General features: G+C 41.5%; 1 protein-coding gene across 2 annotated transcripts in view; it reads left to right on the top strand.

Annotated features, from left to right (window-relative positions):
• Vps8 (VPS8 subunit of CORVET complex) overlaps positions 1 to 21,833 on the top strand; it is a 192,355-nt gene that overhangs the window by 150,163 nt on the left and 20,359 nt on the right. For both annotated transcript variants that reach the window (XM_048347271.1, XM_048347272.1), the window contains exons 41-45: positions 894 to 975; positions 1,424 to 1,506; positions 12,619 to 12,699; positions 14,779 to 14,948; positions 17,994 to 18,159. In XM_048347271.1, the coding sequence (XP_048203228.1) occupies positions 894 to 975; positions 1,424 to 1,506; positions 12,619 to 12,699; positions 14,779 to 14,948; positions 17,994 to 18,159 (582 nt within the window). The remainder of the gene's footprint in view (positions 1 to 893; positions 976 to 1,423; positions 1,507 to 12,618; positions 12,700 to 14,778; positions 14,949 to 17,993; positions 18,160 to 21,833) is intronic.

Below are 21,833 nucleotides of genomic sequence, written 5' to 3' on the forward strand. Positions count from 1 at the left end.
ATGTTAAAGCTCTCTACATGATTCAGTGTGCAGCCATATTTGGAAGCACTGCTGCTACAGATCCCGGGCTGCACAAAGGGAAAAATGAAACAACAGAAGGTTAGGTGAGCACTGGTGCAGGTGGCGGTCACAGCAGCAAAGTAGAAATTATGGGCAAGATGTGATTGACAGCTAAATTCCGTGGTGATTGTAAGAAGTAAAGTTGTGGCCTAGGAGGACACACACACACACACACACACACACACACACACACACACACGGCGTTTAATTAGAGATAAGAGTCTCATGGACTTTCCTACCCAGGCTGGCTTCAAACCACCCATCCTCAGATCTCAGCCTCCTAAGTAGGTAGGATTACAGCACCTGGATAATTGAGATAATCTTAATTTCCACTTCCTGGTCTTTGGTGACTTTAGGAAATTAAAAAAAAAATGTTGTAGGAAAAAATCTTTGGGTAACCTTTATTCATGTATCTTGCTTGATATTGCTGAATAAAAAAAAATGAAGGAAGGTATCTATGGGGATTATTTATTCCCTCTTGTGAAACATCAGGTTGTATAGACTTTGTTTAAACAAAAGTCTCTTGATACCTAGAGGGAAGCCTTTCCTGGCTTCTTTGACCCTACCTTTTCCAGAGACATATAAACTTGTAGTTCCAAGTCTTCCTTTCATTTCCAAGGCTACTGGGTAAAGATGCCTCTTCTAGCTGTGGCCTCTGCTTTTTATTGTTGTTTTTTTCTGTTCCCAAACAGATGTTTCCTCTTCTCTTTTTCCAATTTTTACCAGGAAATGTATCGAGAAGTATACTTCAACTTGTTAAATACTATGATAATATTAGTTATTTTTTAAGTAACAGGGCTTTGGTTTGTCTTTGGTTTCCTTTGACATTGTAGGCACTCTGGTTTCCACTATTGGAGGCAATGATGGCCCCCCAGAAGCCGTCCAGCTCAGCCACCCCTCACCTCCACTCCGAAGGTAAACCCATCAGACCTGCCGTGACTGACGCATCTGCATCATCAGCCTCGCATTGACCATATATATATATATATATATATATATATATATATACATATGTTATACGTATGCTGAGGAGTAAAACCTAGGGCTTTATGTAGGACCACTGAGCGATTCCCCAGCGTGTCATTATATCATATTCTTACTAAGTTTTCTTAGTGAAATCATGTGGTAGTACTGATACTATCTTCCAGATTTAAACATTCTTTCTATAGTTCCCCTCATATGTTTTCTGGAATATAGTAACATTTGTAACTTATCAGCAATTAATTTTAAAATACCAAACTTTCCTTGATTAGGTTTCTAAGCTATATAGGTCCACTATTTTCCACTGACTCAGAGATAAACGTGAAAACCCTTATTTTAAAACAACTTTAACATTAACTTTTTTTTTTTTTTTTAACCACAGCTCTGAAATCTTTGACCATGCAAGTTCTCAATAGCATGGCGGCATTTATTGCTCTTCCTTCAATCTTGCAAAGAATCTTACAGGTGAGTTAAAAATGGAGAAAATTAAATGTTTGTTGATTCCAACTAATGTTTTGCCAGTAGATTGGGCTGACTTTCAGGGTGTCTCAAGCTTGAAACAGCTACTTTTCCACATTATCCAAATGTCTAACTTATAATTCTGAGTCTTAAATCTTCTCTGTTACTTCCTCTGTGTTGATTTGCCTGGCGGGTAAAGGCACATTCCAGGTGAAGGGATGTGGCAAGGGAAAGGCATGTCAACCAGAGGGAATAGCAGCCATTCGAATCTTGGAGTTACAGTCTCGACATCTTGGACTCATAGGTTGAAGACCACTAAGTGGTCCAGATAATCAGTCATTTGGAGAAGACTTGCCTAAGTTCATGCTCCACATGATTGTGGTTTTACGTCATTAATTTATAGGGTAATTTTATTCATGATTGGTAAATAACTAGAACAGACATCTCTCTCATTTTATTGGTAAACTCTGAAGTGAGGCTTAAGGAGCAACTGTTAACTTGATTAAGGACTCACATTCAAACTTACTATATAAATCATCTATCATATCACGTTTGTTCTTAATCTTGTTTTGTCTCTAAGGAATTTTTTCTTTTCATCTTGAGACCTAATGTAATTTTTAATGCCTTACTGGACTGTTTTAGGAAATTTAAGACAGGTTTGGAATTCAATGATTTTAATGATACATTTTACTTGTTCTTAGTTTTCTGTTTCTAATTTACTAACCTATTATATGTTCATTACTTGAAGGTGACATTAATATTTTAAGAAAAAAAGAATATTAATAAACTTAAAACTCCATGTTGTCAGATTTTTTTAAGAAATAGGAAAAAAAATTGGAATCAGAAGAAACAATTAGAATTAGAATAAAAAGAATAAGTCTGGCAACTTTATTCTCTATGTTGATTTCATAAAATGGTTTCCTATGTAGTAGTTATCTGGTTCACAGGAATTAGACCTCCAATTTATGAGAGTAAACCAGCACCCAGAGATGAAGACAATTTCTGTGAAATCCGAGGGAGTTCACCAAACATCAGCCCTGAGGAGAATATTAACAAAACCATAATTGACTTATTTCCTGTCTCCTCTCTATAGCGTCCTTCTCACACCCTCTTTGCTCCCTCTGAGATCCATTCCTACAAGACCTTTTTCAAGCGTGTTCTTAGCTATTCACTGATGCATTAAGTATATATTGTACATTTACTTTGTGTGAGACACAATTATCAATAGCTATAAGATTTGGATCCATTGGTGAAAGGCTTCAGAAAAGAGGAGAGAAACAATTATACGCAAGAAGTGATAGGACGCACTTGACATTTTCCCATATTTAACTAGGTCGGTGCGCATGCCTTCTCTAGAAGGCTCAATTTGACTAATGGACAGGAACCTAGATTTCCAGGTGAGAGGGTATAGCAGAGGACCAGTATTGAAGACGGACCAGCAGTGAACTTTCCTGCCATATTCCACATGGCTGCAAAGGGAGAAGGCTAGGCTGAAAAAAGTTTTAGAACAAAGGGTGGTCAGATATAATTATTAGATTATTTCAGGCTGGGAATGTGGCCTACTCGTAGAGTGCTTGCCTCATATACATGAAGTCCTGGGTTCAATTCCTCAGCACCACATATATAGAAAAGGCCAGAAGTGGCGCTGTAGCTCAAGTGGCAGAGTGCTAGCTTTGAGCAAAAGGAAGCCAGGGACAGTGCTCAGGCCCTGAGTTCAAGACCCAGGACTGGCAGAAAACAAAGCAAAAGCTAGATTATTTCTAGGTCAGTGTAGAAGACTGACTAGACTAGAAAGACAAAATAGGAAATAGGGTGCTAGTTTTAGAGAGTGGCAATGAGCTACTACTCAGTGGAAGAGAGCAATGGTGGGACCCCTCCTTTCATGGCCTAACGTGATAAAAATGGTTTTACAGTAGTCTTTGAAGACTCCAACACAGATAAATATATCTTAACAGGAAATCTAAGACTACTAGCAATGGTTACACTGCTTAAAACTCTTCAATGCAAACTAAGGAGATCATTCCTCATTCTACTTTGTTTTATGAAATAAACACTTTTTATGAAAAATTTTAAACAAACTTGTTTTACTAGCTTTAAACTAGATCGAGACAAACAAAAAAAAGTAGATTTGCCTGAGTAACCTGCAGTTGGGGTGTGTAGACTTCAAATGTTCATTGTTCCTTTGGGATTCAGGTACACAAGCTTCCTCTTGGTGTGCTAACTAGGAGAGCATTATCATTTCTTTCAGCTGACTACACTTTTCAGATCAAAAGAAAGGTAACCTAAAAATAAAGTTAATTGGCACTTCTAATCATAGATTGTTAGTAGGATTTCTAACTCATTCTAAAACTATTTTTATGTTTAAGACTCATCTCTGGCCCTAAATTCTAGCCTGCTCTTTGTCCAGAATCTTTGTAGGAAACATGATTTCCTCGTGTTTCCTGTAGCAAAAAGGCAGGAGCCTTCCTAACTTCATCGAAGACACATACTAAAAATACACTAAGATATTTTTAGGAAAATCTGAAAACCTTTTTTGGGGGAACAGCAAGAATTATACTTAGAATAAATCTTGTCTTCCCTTTCTTCATGTATTATAGCCACATTTTAAAAAAATCAGTAAGATAATACTATTGATCTTTTGCTTTATGTCAAAACTCAGGGCCTGAGTTTTGCTCAGGTCCCTGAGAGTTTTGTTTTGTTTTGCTCAAAGGTAGTTCTGTGCCACTTAAATCACAGCTCTACTTCTGGCTTTTTGCTACTTAACTAGAATTGGACTCTTTCTTGGGCTGGATTTGAACCGTGATCTTCAAATCTCAGCCTCTTAAGTTGCTAAAAATACTGGTGTCCAATCAGTAGTGGCCACCTTTAAGGACTGATTATCTGCGCCAAGCTGTCATGAGTAGCTAGCCTATCTATACCCCTATCCTCAGCAACACCAGGCATGGTCGTGGAACATGACAGGAGTTCTTGGTCCAGGGGATTCATTCTGTTGGCAGCTGGCATAAACAGGGCCAAGTCAGTGGCCTCTGTGGGAAATTTTAGAACCAAACTTGAGAAGAACACCTGAGTTTCCCTCTGAGGCTCTGGATTATTTAGTTTAAAGCAGAAATTTCAGGATCTGATTGTAGCTGCTTTTCCATTATGTGGACTAGAAGCAGTGTAATAGTGAAATAACCAACAGAAAGAAGAAAATGGACAAGATGTGTAAGAGAGTTCCAAACACCACAACCAGGAAAAGAGAATTTTGTGAGGAGAAGATGCTGACGGCCTTGGGGCTCCTCGTCCTCGTCCTGGTTCTCAAGGCTTCTCACATTCCCTTACTTGGGTCTTGGAACCTCCTAGGCTTTCCCCATAATTAGCTTTTTTATGTTAGATTGAGCTGAGTTTCCTAAAATATATATAGCCAGGGAATGGTAGTAAAAGTATGTATTGGAAACAGAATGCAGTGTGGAAAGATTCCCGGAGGAATCTTAGATGTGGGAGCTAAATCTTAAAAAGCCTCAAGGAGACAAGGAAAGAAAGGAAAGGAATATTCTAAGTAGAGGGAAGCATCTATCCAGACTCGGAGGTGAAGACATGCTGCATTTGGGGAACTGCAAAAGTTTAAGTATGCTCAGAACATAGAACAAGAATAAAAGTTAAATGTACCTGGCACATAATAATTCTTAAATGATTAGGAATCAAGGATGGAGGAATTCTATTTATGGCCAAGCTGGCATAACAGAGACAGATTTTCCTTCCTGCTTGAAACAACACAAAACTGGACAAAATACATAAAAAATATAAGTATATAACATACTGTCTTCCTGGTTTTAAAAAAAGAGAGTAGTGGCCAAGGACTGTGATTCCTGAGAAACAGAAAATATGTATGCTCTACTGGAGGGAAATGTGACCAGTAAAAATATTTAAACATATACTTACCCTATGATCTAGCCAATTGAACTCTTAGATATCAAGGGAGATGAAAACATACAAAGATGTCCCTCATCAGCTGAATGGATAAGCAACTGGTATGCCCATACAATGGACTGCTTCTTAAAAATAAAAGGAAATGAACTGTTGATGTACAGTATGACCAGGCTTCATTGACCAGGCTGCTATAGCAGAATAGTGTAGACCAGATAGCATAAATACCACGTGTGTCTCATAATGCTAGAGGCTGGAGGTGTGCGATCCTGGTGCCAGCACAGTTAGGCCTTGGTGAGGGCTGTCTTCCTGCTTCACAGATGACTGCTCTTGTCTCTGAATACTCAAATGGAAGTAGGAAAGGAGAGGGAGCAAGCTCTCTCTTGTGTCCTCATCACGAGGACACTGTTCTTCTGACCTAATTACTTCCCAAGTCCCCAGCTGCTACTGCCATCAACTCGATGGTATGGTTCAACATACGATTTGGGGATGGGGGCACATAAGCATTAAATCCATGGCACACTACAGCACGGTGATCCCAAAATTGCTAAGCCAAGTGAAAGAAGCCAAAGAGACCATTGTACTGCGTGGTTCTCATTGTGTGAAATTCTAACATACGAAGATAATCTGTACGGAGTGAATGCAGAATGGGGGATATCTGAGAGCAATGGGCAACCGGGGTTCCCCTTGGCAGAGGACATGACATTTGGGGGGATTTCATGACTTGTGTCAAAACTTAGTCAATTGGCTGGGATTGTGGCTTCGTGGTAGAGTGTTGGCCTAGTATGCAAGAGCCCTGGCTTCGATTCCCCAGCACCACATATACAGAAAATGGCCAGAAGTGGCGCTGTGGCTCAAGTGGCAGAGTGCTAGCCTTGAGCTGGAAGAAGTCAGGGACAGTGCTCAGGCCCTGAGTTCAAGCCCCAGGACTGGCAAAAAAAAACAACAAACAACCCAAAACTTAAATGTATCAGTAAAACCTTTATGAAGCAGTTTTAAAAGTCAAAGCACTATCTTAATAGTTTTACTCATTTTCCCCTTTCCTGTAGTCCCCATCTAAAAGATTATGGAGACCAGGCACAGGTAGCTGCTACTCAGAAGGCTAAGACCTGAGGATCAAGGTTTGAAGCCGTTGATACTTTTTTTTTTTGAGGTTTGGGTTACCAGGGGCCCCGTAGCCTTTCTCCAGCTTCAGATCCCAAGGCTCCAGTAACCAAGGTTTTTCTTAGTCTTTTCCAAGGAAGTAAGGTACAAACTCACCTATGGCGGTGTTGTGTATACACGTGGTAGGTGACCTACCTCCTTCATTCTCTCACCTCTAATAGACTACCAGAGAGCCAGAGCGGCGCTGTGGCTCACGTTGCAGCGCACTAGCCTTGAGCAGAACAGCTCGGGCGGGGACCGCGCGCCGGCTCGCACGCGCCCGGGGCCCCCAGCGCCGCGCCTGTCGGTGCCGCCTCCCGCCCCCTTCCCCGGGAGGAGATGGAAGGGCTGCACCGTGAGGCAGTGAGTGGTGCACTGAGGAAAAGGCCCCGCCGCCAGCGAGCTCCGCCACGGCCAGGCCTTTCCTTCCAGTCGTGTGCAGAACTGCATGAAGGCTCCAGGAGAGTTGCACAGGAAGTACAGAGAGTTTGCCACCCACCGAGGCCCCCCTCCCTCCCCTGTGTCGCCAGGATTGGCGTTTTAGGACGTTGTGGCCCATTTGTTCTCACCCACTCTGAGCCCTTATTATCAGCTGAGTCTGCAGTTTACATTAGCACTCGCCACTTGTGTCGTCCGGCTCTGTGGGCTTCCATCAGTGCCTTGTGCGTGGTCAGGCATCCATTATTCCATACAGGACCCTCCCCGCCTCTTTGTAGTTCTTAACCATGTCTACAGTTTTACCTTTTCCTTACACTTGGACCAACAAATTATGTTGCCTTTTTTCACTTCACAATAGCCATTTAAGGCTCGTGTGTATCTTCTTGTGGCTTGATAGCTCGTTTTCATTACTAAATAATATTTATTCCATTGTGTGCAAGACTTTTCTACTCATTCACCTAAGAACTCAGTTGCTTCCAAGTTTAGGAGTTTGTTTTTTAAGCAGAAAAACAATCCTTTTATATTGATTGTTTTTATGAAAATGAAGCATTTTTCTATTTGTGTTAAAGTCTAAAAAAAGCACAGGACACATTTTCACAGGGGTAATTTTATCCATTTATAGTGATGGTTGTAGTATTAGAATATAGTTAGGTTGTCTATAATTAAGTTCTTTCCTGTAGCCAGACCTCGCACGTGCTTGACTTTCACCATTTGAACCATGCTTCCAGCGTGGCTGGTTAATAGATGGAGTCTCAGAAGCTTTTCTACCCAGGCTGGCTTCAAATTGCAACCCTCTGTCTGGCTCACAACTTCCTCAGTAGCTAGGAGCTTGTGAGCCGTCAGCACCCAGCTATTTACCAGTGTCCTACTGAAGGATTAAATAATTTATATACATGGGACATTTTTTAAAGTAATAATCCACTAGTAAAGCTTTTTACTTTAAAGCAAAACATTTACATATATACTGCAAGAAGTAGCAGCAAACATTAAGAAAATGAGGAGTGATAGCTTTTTCTGGTATACTTCGGAGATTTTTATGTAGGGTACCTAGTGTGTTCTTCCCCGCCCCCCCCCCCCCATAGTTGATGAAGGAGCTAAAGAGAAGCCTCAGCAGTGACTCATTGCTGAAGAATTTAGTTGACAACTTTGAAAACTCACTTGTGGAGCTAGTGGATTGTGGCCCTGCTGTGCTGGAAGCCTTGAGCTTACTTTTACATTCTATAATTTAGATGTTGTACCAGCATGAGGTAGTTTTCATGGTTTTGCTCTTAAATTATGTATATTACAGTAAAATGTACTGAAGTAAATATAGAAATGACCTATTAAGAGTTCTTGCTGGGCTCCGGTGGCTCACACCTGTAATCCTAGCTACTCATGAGGCTAAAATCTGAGGACTGCAGTTCCAAGCCAGCCTAGGTAAGAAAGTCTGTGAGACTCTATAATCTGTAATAAACTTTTCAGAGAAAGCCGAAGGTAGTGCTGTGGCTCACGTGGTAGAGCACTATCTTGAGCACAGAGAGGCTCAGAGATAACATCCAGGCCCTGAGTTCAAGCCCCTGGATGGGGAAAAAATAAAAGGAGTTCTTCTTTTCCTCAGAATTTAACCTTTTGGGGGAGATGAGGCAGTGTGGGGCTTGAACTCAGGGCCAGAGCACTGTCCCTGGGCTCTTTTGCTCAAGGCTAGCACTCTACCACTTTGAGCTACAGCACCACTTCCAGTTTTCTGGTAGTTAATTGGAGATAAGAGTCTCATGGGGCTGACTTTGAACTGTGATCCTCAGATATCAGCCTCCTGAGGAGCTAGGATTACAGGCCTGAGCCACAGGCACCAGGCAGAATTCAACCTTTTAAGACATCTCTAGGTTGATTCCATATTTTGGCTATGGTAAACAGTGCTTCAGTGAACATGGCTGTGCGGATAGCTTTCGTGTGGCCTTGCTTATGGTCTATGGGATAAATGCCCAGGAGTGGAATTGCTGGGTCATAGGGAAGCTCTTTTACTCCTTTGAGGAGCCTCCATACTGCTCTACAGAGTGATTGGACAAGTTTGCATTCCCACCAACAGTATAATGGGGTTCCCTTTTGGCCACATCCCTGCCAGCATTGGTTATTATTAGTTTTTTTTTATGATGTCCATTCTAACTAGGGTGAGGTGGAATCTCAATAATTGTTTTGACTTGCATTTCTTTTATAGCCAGGGGTGTTAAACATTTCTTCATGTGTCTATTGGCCTTTCTTACATCTTCTACTGAGAAGTCTCTTTAAGTCTTTAGCCCATTTATTAATTGGGTTGCTATTTTTTTGAGAATTTGTTTTTAGGGGGTTCTTTTTTTGAGTTCTAAGTATATTTTAGATATGAGACCATTGTCTTATGCATAGCTAGTAAGAATCTTCTCCCATTCTGTGGGCTTTCTGTTTATCTTGCTAGCTCTGCCCTGTCGGGCTCGGGTCGCCTCCCCTGGTGTGGGGATCAAGGCTCAGCTACGTTTCTCACCACCCCCTTTCTCACCCTCTCTCCTGGTCACCCGGCCGGCAGGTAGGGCCAGGATGGGGCGGGGGAGTCAGCACTGACCTCACGTGCGCGCAGCCGGATGAGAACTCTTACCCACCTCCTCACCAGTAAAGAAAGCCAGGCATACGCGAGTCTCGGAGAAGCTTCAAGAGCTATCTGATTTATTAAGGCCGGGGTAAAGGGAAGTGATAGGAAGGGAAAGGCGATCGGCCAGGACGCTGATAGGCTGAGAGCTATCACATGATCCCCTCTTGAGCTAACGTCACTCGAAAGCGCCGCGCCAGGGCGAGACTGGGGGCGCCTGGGCTGGCGAGAGAGTTGGGGGCTGGGTGCAAAGCCGGTTCTTCTGGTTCCGGACCCAGAGAACCGTAGCCTGCTTCCGCATTCCCCCAGGGCTGGGGGGAAGGGCGTCAAGTCCCCCCTCAAGTCCAAAGGCTGGATCCCAACACTGCCCTTTGCCATGCAGAAGCTCTTTGGTTTGCTACAATCTCATTTATACAGTCTTTCTTTAATTTGTTGTGATTCTGGATCTTTACTTAGGAAGTTTTGGCCTTTGCCTAGGAGCCCTATTGTTTCCCCTATTCCTTCCTGTAATATGTTCATGGTATCTGGATGGTATCTGGCCTTATATTGAGGTCTTTGATCCATTTGGAATTGATTCTGGTGCAGGGTGACATATTAGGATCGAGCTTCAGTTTTCTGCACTTGTATAGCTAATTCTGCCAGCACTACTTATTTAAGATACTATCTCAGGCCTATCTCTCAGACCTATTCTTGTGCCCGTTTACCATTGCCAATATATGGAACCAACCCAGATGCCCCTCAGCGAATGAATGGGTCAAGAAAATGTGGTCTATATACACAATGGGATTTTGTGCTTCCATCAGAAAGAATGATATTGCACCATTCCTAAGGAAATGGAAAGATGGAAAAATGATTAAGCAAAGTAAGCCAGACCCAAAGAAACATAGTTGCATAGTCTCTCTCATTTGTAACATAGTCTTGAAACATAGTCTCTCTCATTTGTAACATAGTCTTTTGAAACATAGTCTCTCTCATTTGTAGTCATCACAGTGTGCCTATAAATCTACATGGAAACACAATGAATGGAAAAGGACAAGCAATTACAGTTGTACATGACAAATTAAACAGGACTGTAAGCGTTGGCACAGTGAGACCGGAGGAGGATATTCTTAGCAGAGGATCACGGGGGCCCAGTAGCTATGTGCTCATGATCCTACAAAATGATGTTTACCACATTAAGCTCCAAGAAATGGAAATGAGATTTTTGGTGCTTTTGCTTTTTGTACTTTTTTTCTCCTTTATCTCTTTTTTATGTCTATACCTTTCGTCTTGTATGTAAAGTTATCTGCTGGGGGGGGGGGGAGAAATAGTGGGACCAAAGGCCAACAAATGCAGCCGTGATTCTCACTAGACACTGTTGAGACTGAACTGTACAACTTGTAAGGGAAGAGAATCGGGAGGGAAAAAAACTAGGAGAAAATGAGGGAAGAGGTGACAGTATTTAAAAAGAAATGGATTCATGATGTATGTGATCATAACCCCTCTATATATCATCTTTACAATAAAAATTAAATTTTTAAATGACATCTCTGTTCTATGACCCTTGTTATAAATTCATGCCAGAACTACCTCAGTGTTCTTCTGGAATGCATATATTTTTGTGGATACTATGATAGACTATAACAAAATATTACACTATCCATTGTCACTTTGACTGAGAAATAACTGGCTAATGGGTGTTTGACCAAAGCATTATTAAGTGAAGATGAAAAGCACTACTGTGGTTCTGTTTTTATGCAAGGGAAGAAATTTATGCAAATAAAAGAAATTGTCTTGTATGCATACCCTAAGTTGTTTTCCTGTCAAAGGACTAGTTATTTTCATAGTTTTGCCTTTCATGAATGGTCTCCACTTGTTGAGCAATACCTTTAGCTTAGAGATAGAATTCCTAGCTGTGAAAGAAAATTTTTTCTATTAAATTTATGTGGCCTGTTCAAGCCTCAACTTGTATACATTTTGTTAATTAGTAGAAAAAATACATAGTTATTTTGTGCCTTACATTTCCTTAGCATATGCATAGTCACTGAAAGGACTGGAAGAACCTATGACAAAGTCAACTGAAAAGCTGTCTTAGACCCTCTTTCTTTCTGAATTCACAGTTTGCTCTGATAGCACAAAGATTTTACTAACTGGATGGTTAAGATGTTAAGATTTTCGTGGAGGTTCTGGGTACACTTAGTGTTTTCCAAATTATACATAATAAACAAGTTCCTTGGCATACCTCATATGAGAATCAGTGGAGAGACTGAGTTTGGGGGGTGGGGTACCCGTGGTTTACTCGTAGTGACTTCACTGGGGGAAAGACTGAAAGCTATTTCCTCACATCCCATTGTCTCTAAAACTAAAATAATTTAGGTGGTTTGATCCAGGAAGTGGCTAAATGTGGATCCCAGGAGGAGTTGTTGGTTTGGTTAGATTCTGATATTCCACTTAATGCAGGGGATAAATAAGAACTCAAAGAGAGAAACGGGGAGACAGAGAAACAGGGAGACAGTTATTGTTTAGTGTAAAAGGAGAAACTTCTCATATAAACAGAACCACAGAGAAGTTTAATTATATTTGCAGGAGATTACTAAGGAAGAGGTTCCAATCATTTACATTTTTTCTGAAATATTTGAGATATTCAGAAAGAATACTTTGCATTTCCAATGGAAATTACATGGAAAAACAAGTATCTTTTGACTATTTTTAAAAAAACAAACCTTAGGAACATTTGGCCTTCAGATACCATATGTTTTAAAGTAATTTTAAAATATCAAGAATCAAACCAGAGGGGCTGGGAATGTGGCCTAGTGGCAAGAGCGCTTGCCTCCTACACATGAACCTCTCGGTTCGATTCCCCAGCACCACATATATGGAAAATGGCCAGAAGGGGCGCTGTGGCTAAGGTGGCAGAGTGTCTGGCCTCTTTTTTGCCTTGAGCAAAAAGAGGCCAGGGACAGTGCTCAGGCCCTGAGTCCAAGACCCAGGACTGGCCAAAAAAAAAAGAATCAAACCAGAGTTATATTTTTAACTTTTTTTTTTTTTCCAATTAGGACCCAGTTTATGGAAAAGGAAAACTTGGAGAAATCCAGGGACTTATTCTGGGAATGTTAGACACCTTTAACTATGAACAAGTAAGTAATCTACTTGTTCCTGCCAGAAAAAAAATGTTACTCTTTCTCCTTTCTGTTGTGTTCCTTTTTCTCTCCTTTTGCCTCTACATGTATTCTTTTAAAACTATCTGTTCACTAAAAATAAAGTAGATTGATGTATATGTATATTTCCTAATTAAATTTTTTCTTGATTTTAATTTGCATATACACGTGTATATTCCAGGATATGTATCTAATTCAATTTTATTTTTTGATTTACTGGCAGTGATACTAGTATCTTCCTTTCAAGATGCAAGTATGAGAAATTTTCTGGGAAAAAAATTGATTATAAAACTGTAAGCCCTAAAAAGCAAGGATCAGCATGAAATTTCAGAATAATGTTAAATGAATCTTGTTTTCCATATTCTGAAACAAATCTTTGCTACTGACCAAAAGTTGTCATTAGTATTCCTTCAAATCAAAACTGCTATACCTTTAATTCTTGGTAAGAGCCAGTTTGGTGTTCAGATTTTTATATCCATAGAGAAAGATATGATGAAGGCATGTTAGATACAATGTTTTCTTTTTTCAGCATTTGAAAGAGAAGAAAAAGAAAAATTTAGGACACGGCTATTTTTAGGAGCTACAAGAATTGCAGTTTTAGACTGGGCACTGGTGGCTTCTTCAGAGATCAGGAAGATTGTGATCAGGTGCCATCCCACCCAGGCAAAATGGTTCACCAGAGCCATCTCAGTCAATAGCTGGGAGTGGTGTTACACACTTGCATCCTCATTAGAGGAGGAAGCTTAAAGAGGGAAGGTCAGGCTCAAGTAGCAGAGTGTCTGCCCAACAAGCATGAAGCCCTGCATTCAACGTCCAGTACCAGCAGGAAAAAAAAAATGCTGTTTTTCTCACTATAGTTTAATACCCTTACACAAATTCTACATTATTAGAAGTTAAGCTGAGTGTAAAGTAGAAAATTTTTGCCAGCTATGAAAGAACAGGAAAAGATGACATTGATTGGGAAGAATGAGGATAGTTAAGCAATTAAGACAAAAAAGTTTGCCTGAGAAGAACTATGCTATATAGCAAGGAAGGTAAGTTGCACCTCCCATTTCTCTGGGACCCAACTGCATATCCAAGTGATCTGTGTGAATGGTAGCAAGTAGTATATCATGACAAAAGTACTTTAGGAGCACAGACACCCTTAAAACGACTTCATGTGATGGCGGAGAAAAACGTCTTTATGTGACTTAAATAAATTCAAGTGACTTAAAAGTGCTGCTCAGGAAAACGTGATGTCCTCCCAAGGGAGATGAGAGCTGAGGGTGACCATTAGCTTTTCAAGGAAAAGGTTATTGAAAACATTGCATGGATGCAGTTTCCATGTTAAAAACTCAGCTCTAGTCTATTCTCCGTTATAACAGTCTGAGCCATACAGAGAGAAGTTATTATATAAATGTAATTAATAGAGTTTGATTTACAGAGTCATTTGAAAGCTATCAGTACTGAATTAAGCCACAGACTGGCAGAATATATTTCTCAGGATGAACCTAGTAACAGACTTGAGAGTTTCAATGTATCCACCCATCATGACTATGCAGTAGTACAATTTAGTAAGATTAACTGTGGAAAGGGTCTGCTATGGTGATTTATGCTGGTAATCCCAGCTACTTAAGTGGAAGGAAAAGGAGGATCACAGTTCAAGTCCAGTCTGGGGGTGGGGGGTGGGAGCAGGGAGTTAGCAAGACATTATCTCAAGTGATGGCTGTAATTCCAGCTACTTGGGAGGTAGAGGCAGGGAACTGATGTTCAAACCTGGCTTCAAACAAAGTTATTGCCTGCCAGTCTTTATCTGAAAAACAAACTGAAAGCAAAAGGACTAGGGGGTTTTCATAGCAAATGTGAAGCCCTGAGTTTAATCCCCAGTACCATAAATTAATTCAGTAATACTAACTGCTTGAGTTTGTAGGCTTTTAATGTTGTTTTTTATAAGTTTATCCTTTGGGGTGTACTCTAATTTGGCTTGTTTGTATTTGAAAATAAAACAAGTATTGTTTATCACTCATCTGTCTTTGATTGTATAACCTTTGTTTGTCTTCTTGTTTTGGTCTTTCATAGACTCTACTAGAAACAACAACCAGCCTTCTAAACCAAGATCTCCACTGGTCACTGTGCAACCTGAGAGCTTCAGTCACGAGAGGACTGAATCCTAAACAGGATTATTGCTCTGTATGCCTGCAGCAGTACAAGAGACGCCAGGAAATGGCTGATGAGATTATTGTCTTCAGGTAGGAGGGGGAAGAGACTTACTACCTGTGCAGCTTATGTAAGTGTATGGCATTACCAGGAGGAGTGCGTGCATGTAGATTCCCAGTCCCGGTCAGTCATTCAAGCAGAGAGAAGGATAGTTGCTACCCTTACATTCTGTATGGGAATGGGGAGGAGGACAGGTGCCAACACCACAAATAAACCCCAAGTAATGAGAGCTGTGAAGAAAAACACAGCTCAGAACTGGGGTAGAAGGATGGAGTATGCTGGAGGAGAGTGCTATTTTAGGAAAGCACAATGAGGGAAGGCGTCTCTGAGGAGATGACATTTGAACAGAATGAGAGGTAGGAAAGAGATACTGAGAGGCGTTTGGATTCGGAGTATATTTTAGGGTAAAGCTAACTTGCTGCCACATTAGATACAAAATGTGGGAGAAGCATTAGGTCTTTGGCCTGGGCAACTGGGTGAACACGGCAACTCTGCCCAGCATGAGGAATGATAAGCGGAAGCAGCTTGGGAAATCAAAGGCTTTATCATGCCAGTTTTAGGTTGGAGCTGGCTGCTAGGCATCCAAGCAGGGTCTTCTGGTAGACAGACATTCTGGTCAGCAATCTGGAGACACGTTGAGGCTGGAAATACAAATGTAGGAATCACCAGCCGGGTGAGGCTATGAAGTCACACCGCGAAGAGAGAAGAGCCTTATACTTACATGAAGACTTAGCTCCAGTGCAGACTCTGGAACCCAGCTGCTTGAGATCAAGTCCTAACTCTGCCATGTGCCCACTGTGAGGTTTTGGACAAACCCCTTTTCCTAGCTTCTCTTCCTCATGTGTAAGTTGAGGTGGGCATGACGTCTCCACCCTAGGGTTTTGGAAAGCTGAAATGAGGAACTTCCGTAAGCTACCTGACCCGTGGCCAGCACGAGTGAGAGCTGTGTGTTGTCACCTTCACAGGAAGGTTGGTAGATCTGGAGTTTGAAAGCAGATGGGTTTTTATTGGGCATTTACCGTGTACCCATTCCTATTCAGAGGGTTGAGGAAAAGGTAAGCAAAACAAAGGAACTGCTCTATGGAGCTTCTAAAAGTCTAGTGACAGAGGCAGATAATAAACAAGTGAAATCCGAGACAGTAATAGCTACTCTGGAAAAAAAAATTGAGCGACTGGTATTTTATGTAGAGTGGTCAGGGAATGCCACACTGTTAAAATAACATATAATGGACATATAATTTTGAAAATTAATAAAAATGTAATGATAAAAATAAAATATGATATACAGGAAAGAGAATATTGAAAGCACCTGATTTCCAAAGAGCAGTCAAGAAAAACCTCACTGTTAAAGGTCCATTTGAATGTCATTAAGAGACCTAGAAGCATCCGGGCAGCCCCTGAAGGCAGGTGGAGACTGAGGCAGCTGCATTCCTAGTACCCCAGTGTGCTACCTGGTGAGCAGGCTGGTCAGCCTGAGCAGAGAGGGAAGGGAAATGACCAGAAAGGACTTCCGAGAAGGAGCAGAGGCCGTGGCATGTAAGAACTGGGTCATTACAGGAAGTTATTGGATAGTTTAGAGGACAGGAGTGATCCACCCTCCCTCCCTCCCTCCCTCCCTCCCTCCCTCCCTCCCTCCCTCCCTTCCTCTCTTCCTTCCTTTCTTCTCTTTTCCAGTATTGGGACTTGAACTCAAGGCCTGGGCACTATCCCTTAGCTTTTTTGTTCAAGGCTAGCATTCTACCCCTTGTGCCACAATTCAACTTGGAGGTTTGGGGTGGTTAACTGGAGATGAGTCTTGCAGACGTTCCTGCTCAGATTGGCTTTGAACGGCAATCCTCAAATCTCAGCCTCTTAAATTGCTAGGATTACAGATGTGAGCAAACAGTGCCTGGCTGGTTTATCTCTTAAGGAGGTCAGTCTGATGGCTGTGTCGGTAGGATGGACCACGGAGGATCGGCAGGGAAAGCAGAGTGGCCAGCTAGCAGCTGCAGCAGTGTGTGAGAGAGATGGCCCCCGACAATAGTAGGAGGTTAGAAAGGAGGAGTTGGCATATAATCTGAAAGTAGAGCTGATGGGATTTGCTTACAGTGAGAAGGAAAGAGAACAGTCAGGCTGACTTCAGATTTTGGCCTGAGACACTGGAAGAATCTAGTTGCCATTAATTGAGATGTAGGCTGGGTAAGAACATGTAATAGAGATAGTGGAGTAGAAATCATATCCTTGGTTTTAGACCTTTTAAATTTAAGATGTTTATTAGACATCCAGACTACCATTCCTTAAGGAGACTAGGTAGGGTTTAGGGAACAAGTTTGGACTAAAAGTATAAGTTTGGCCGTCATGAGCCCATGGTATTTTAAAGGTGTGGAACTGGAAGTAATCATAGCAGCAAAGGCAGCAGAAAGAAGATGAGTATAAAGGAAATCAATTATGGACAGAAAGCATAGAGAAGAGAAGGAATATAAAGACTATATAAGCATACACGAGCATATACGAGGTATATACGAGCTAGTCCAACATTTTAAGTTGAAAAAAAGAGGAGGAATCAGTAAAGACAACTGAGTTGTATTCCTTACCCAGCTTCTAAGGGTTTGGTCATTCATGTAACCACTAGGGAATTTCTTCATAGGAATAGTGCAGCAGTGAAATTTTATCTATGTTTTATCAAGTCCTAACTCATGCCCTAACTTGGATATGATTGACCACTAATAGTATTACCACACTACTTAAATAATTACCACTTTTCCAGCTGCTAGATTTTTGTGATTTTTTTTTCAAATTACCTAAAATTACTTTCAAAGCTTCATAGTTTGGGAGTGAACAGAAGTGTAACTCATGCTCCAGGTGGCCTGTAGTCACAGAACTGTGATTGTGTTCAAGGACACAAATATGAGAGTCTGGGTTTTTTTTAAAAGCAAAGTCAGCAGCAAGTCCATTTCCTCTCCGGATTCCTGCCAAATACAACCCACAGCTCAGTCCAGCCTATTAGGAACGTTAGCATGCATAAGTACACTCCATCACAGTTTGTGTTTGAGTTTTATGGTAACAAGAAGCATCGACTGATTGCCTTCATTTTGCAGCTGTGGCCATTTGTATCATTCATTCTGTCTACAAAACAAAGAATGCACCATAGAAATCGAGGGCCAAATGAGATGGACGTGCTACAAATGCAGCTCAAGTAACAAAGTAGGAAAACTCAGTGAAAATTCATCTGACGTTAAACAAGGAAAGATAGCCCCAACACAGGTAAGACTTGTTACTGTGACAAAGGGGACATGTGTTTTCTTGCCATATCCTTTAGGCCTGTCTTCATCTCGTTTAGGTCCTCTAAGCCTCAGCAAATTAGGTGATGGCTATCGAGTGCGTGGCATCCTCTGTCTATGCTATTGGGTGCTTGACGAGCCTCTCCTCTCAGCACTGAAAACAAGACAGGTTCTAGAACTATTACAATCAAACCTCCTGGACAACTAATTTACACTCATAAAAACAGAAAAAATGCAAGAAGTGAGCTCTGTCCTTCCCTTGAGAAGGTCATGAGAGGATGTGGATGTGAGTCCTACCTCTGAGGGCCCTTGCCAGAGCCAGGGGTGAGTGCAGACAGGTGCGGTGAGAGGTGAGAGGACCAGGGGGCCCTCACGCCTGAGGGCTTGGAGATGCGGTGAGAGGTGAGAGGACCAGGGGGCCTGGCGCCTGAGGGCTTGGAGATGCGGTGAGAGGACCAGGGGGGCCTGGCGCCTGAGGGCTTGGAGATGCGGTGAGAGGACCAGGGGGCCTGGCGCCTGAGGGCTTGGAGATTCGGTGAGAGCTGAGAGGCGCCTGAGGGCTTGGAGATGAGGTGAGAGGACCAGGGGGGCCTGGCGCCTGAGGGCTTGGAGATGTGGTGAGAGGTGAGAGGCGCCTGAGGGCTTGGAGATGCGGTGAGAGCTGAGAGGCGCCTGAGGGCTTGGAGATGCGGTGAGAGGACCAGGGGGCCTGGCGCCTGAGGGCTTGGAGATGCGGTGAGAGCTGAGAGGACCAGGAGGGCCCTCGAGCCTGAGGGCTTGGAATCACCAGTTCTCCAGGACTGGTGGTGGAGTCCCTACAGGACTTTCTTAAGTGATCACTTTATGCCAGTGAATGAATGCAATGCTGGTCATTTGAGACTTTTTTTCATTGTCTTTATTGACTATATGATTTTTGTTGATTCTTGTGACATTTTCTAAAAGCAGACAGTAGAGCAGAGTTTGAGCCTTACACATTAACAACTTTTGGGAGAACAGAACTGGACATCCCAGAAGCCAGCATGGACATACTACAGAGTGTGACATCATTATTGTGCTTTATTAAGCTGCACTTCCTCTCTGAAGTGTGACCACATTTGTTGCTCCCTGCTCGTTTCTCAGTAACACACAATTCTATAGATTGCCTTCAATGTCACATAACAAAAAACTGGACCTGTTACTTTGCTCTATTTTATCAACTTTCAGTGTTGTATCAGAAGCAAAGCCAGGGAAGACCTCAGGACCAGCTACACCCAGATAACAATTTAGAATTTCCTCATTCAGTATCACTCCAAGAATATTCTATTTGTATTTTACCCAATTTGAATTGAACCGTGTACCAGGCATTGTGTTAGATGCTAGGGATAAAATGGCAGACAAGATAAATGTAACTACTCTCAAGTTCTTACACACTTCAAATATGTGGCACCTTTTCTAACACTAATTCAGACAGCAATTCTATTAATTATCTAGATACCAACTGAGTGTCCAACTCATGTTTGTAAGGTTAGCACCACTACTTGTTTTTCTGCTGCCAGCCCATTCTATCTTTTATCATCCTGGCTTCACTAAGACCTGGTAAAAATTGATTTTTAAAATATATCCATATAGTATTGAGAGTGCTAATTAAGCTTTCTCAACATTGTGTGAAACCACGTTTTATTTTAAGAAAATTTAAGCCAGGTGCCCGTGGCTCACACCTACAATGCTAGCTACTCAGGAGGCTGAGATTAGAGGATCACAGTTCATAAGCCAGCTCACACAGTCTGCTCCAGAGACTCCTATCTCCAACTATCCACCAAAAAGCCAGAAATAGGCCCCAGGCCCTGCATTCTAGCCCAGGACAGGCACCAAAGAAGGAAAAGGAGGAAGGAAGAGAGGAAGGGAAGGGAGGAGAAGAGAGGGAAAAGAGGAAAGAAATTTTACAATGAAGATACTAAATCTGTAGTGCTATGGCTCTCATTAAATTTTAGTGCATGAAAGTTTTACTTTGTTCTCTTAATTTCCTTTGAAAAATGTGTCCTCCCGGATTCAGTTCCTTCACGTGCATGGAGGGGAGGGGAGCCCAGGAAGGGCCCCAGTGAATCACAAGTCCAGCTGTCGAGGCCAGCTGGCTGGTATCCATTGCTCTGCATTTGAAACACCCCACCTCCTTTGTATCACGATTCTCCTATCAAATAGCTTTTTGTTTTATCATGTACAGAGATTTATAATAATTGCCCTTTGCTTGTTTATTTTCTGACTCTTAAAATGACTGTACCAGTTATCCTCAAAACTGTGGCCTTGGCACATAGACATTCTTCCAGCCATATTTACCTCACTTCTTTTTGTTATCATTGATCAATTCATACCACCAGTTACTCTGACGTTTGAGTTGACTGTCAACAAGTTTCTCTGGATATGTAGATGTGGATGCTTGTTTTCCTCTGGATAGACACTTTTTTTTGGTACTGTAGAAAGGACCAAATGACTTTCCTTGTCTCCCCACCCATACCCCCAATTCCACAGCTGCTCAGTCTGAAGCTTCCCAGGCTGTGGAGTAGACCTTGCAAGTCCATAGGCTTTGCTTTTTGCTTCCTCTACACTTTACTCACAAATGAAATGCACAGAACCAAGTCATTTTAGCTGAAGTACTCAACGTTCTACTTTCTCAACAAATGTCACCTGTATTGGTATGATCAAATAATTTATATTTCATCTTCAATTATTCCTTTGTTAAACTTACAGCATATACTATCTTCATTGGCACTGATTATCATTAGATAAAATTACCTTGATATTTTTAGAAGTTATTATTGGACAGTAGACAATTTGACAAACTCAAACTTAATATAAACTCAGAGGGGCAAAAAACAAACCTAACTATATCTCAGTTTTTATTATAACAAAGCTTGCAGTTCTTGAGAGCAGCTTATAGGCTAACACATGGTTGAGTATCAGAAGCACTAAAATTGTTATTTTTAAGCTCAACAAAAACCCCAAGAATACTTAGAATTTGCTAGAAACTTTTTTGGTAGCACTAGGGTAAGTGCCTTACAGTTCATAGCTCTGCCACTTGAACCACATCCCTGATCCTAGAAGTTTTTTAATATATTACTTGAAGTCAGCCCTTACCAGTAGAGAGCTAAGAACATCTGAGGCTGCTTCCTTTTTCACTGGTAGGTAAATATGAGAAGATCCTTTAAATGAACCTATACTTGCCCACACACCCTTAAGAATCACAGAGGGAGAGTAGTAAGTGAAATACACTAACTTTTGCTCCAGAACATGGAGTTGGTTTTATCTCTTGGATATTAGGATTGTCTGGGAAAATGTTTTTTTCTTTAAAAGTAAATTTGTAAATGATGCCAGAAGGAAGTATTTACTACTAGCAAGTAATTATTCAGAAAATGATATTTATTTCTGTTCTCTGGTCGTAATTTTTTTCTGTTAACTATTGTATATTGCTTATGTATTTGAATTCACAGGTGAATAGTTGGTTCTATAAGTTGTTTAATGTAAGAATACTGGTACTGGGGCTGGGGATATGGCCTAGTGGCAAGAGTGCTTGTCTCGTATACATGAGGCCCTGGGTTCGATTCCCCAGCACCACATATACAGAAAATGGCCAGAAGTGGCGCTGTCGCTCAAGTGGCAGAGTGCTAGCCTTGAGCAAAAAGA

The sequence above is a fragment of the Perognathus longimembris genome, chromosome 5, assembly GCF_023159225.1.
Source record: "Perognathus longimembris pacificus isolate PPM17 chromosome 5, ASM2315922v1, whole genome shotgun sequence".
Taxonomy (NCBI): Eukaryota; Metazoa; Chordata; class Mammalia; order Rodentia; family Heteromyidae; genus Perognathus; species Perognathus longimembris.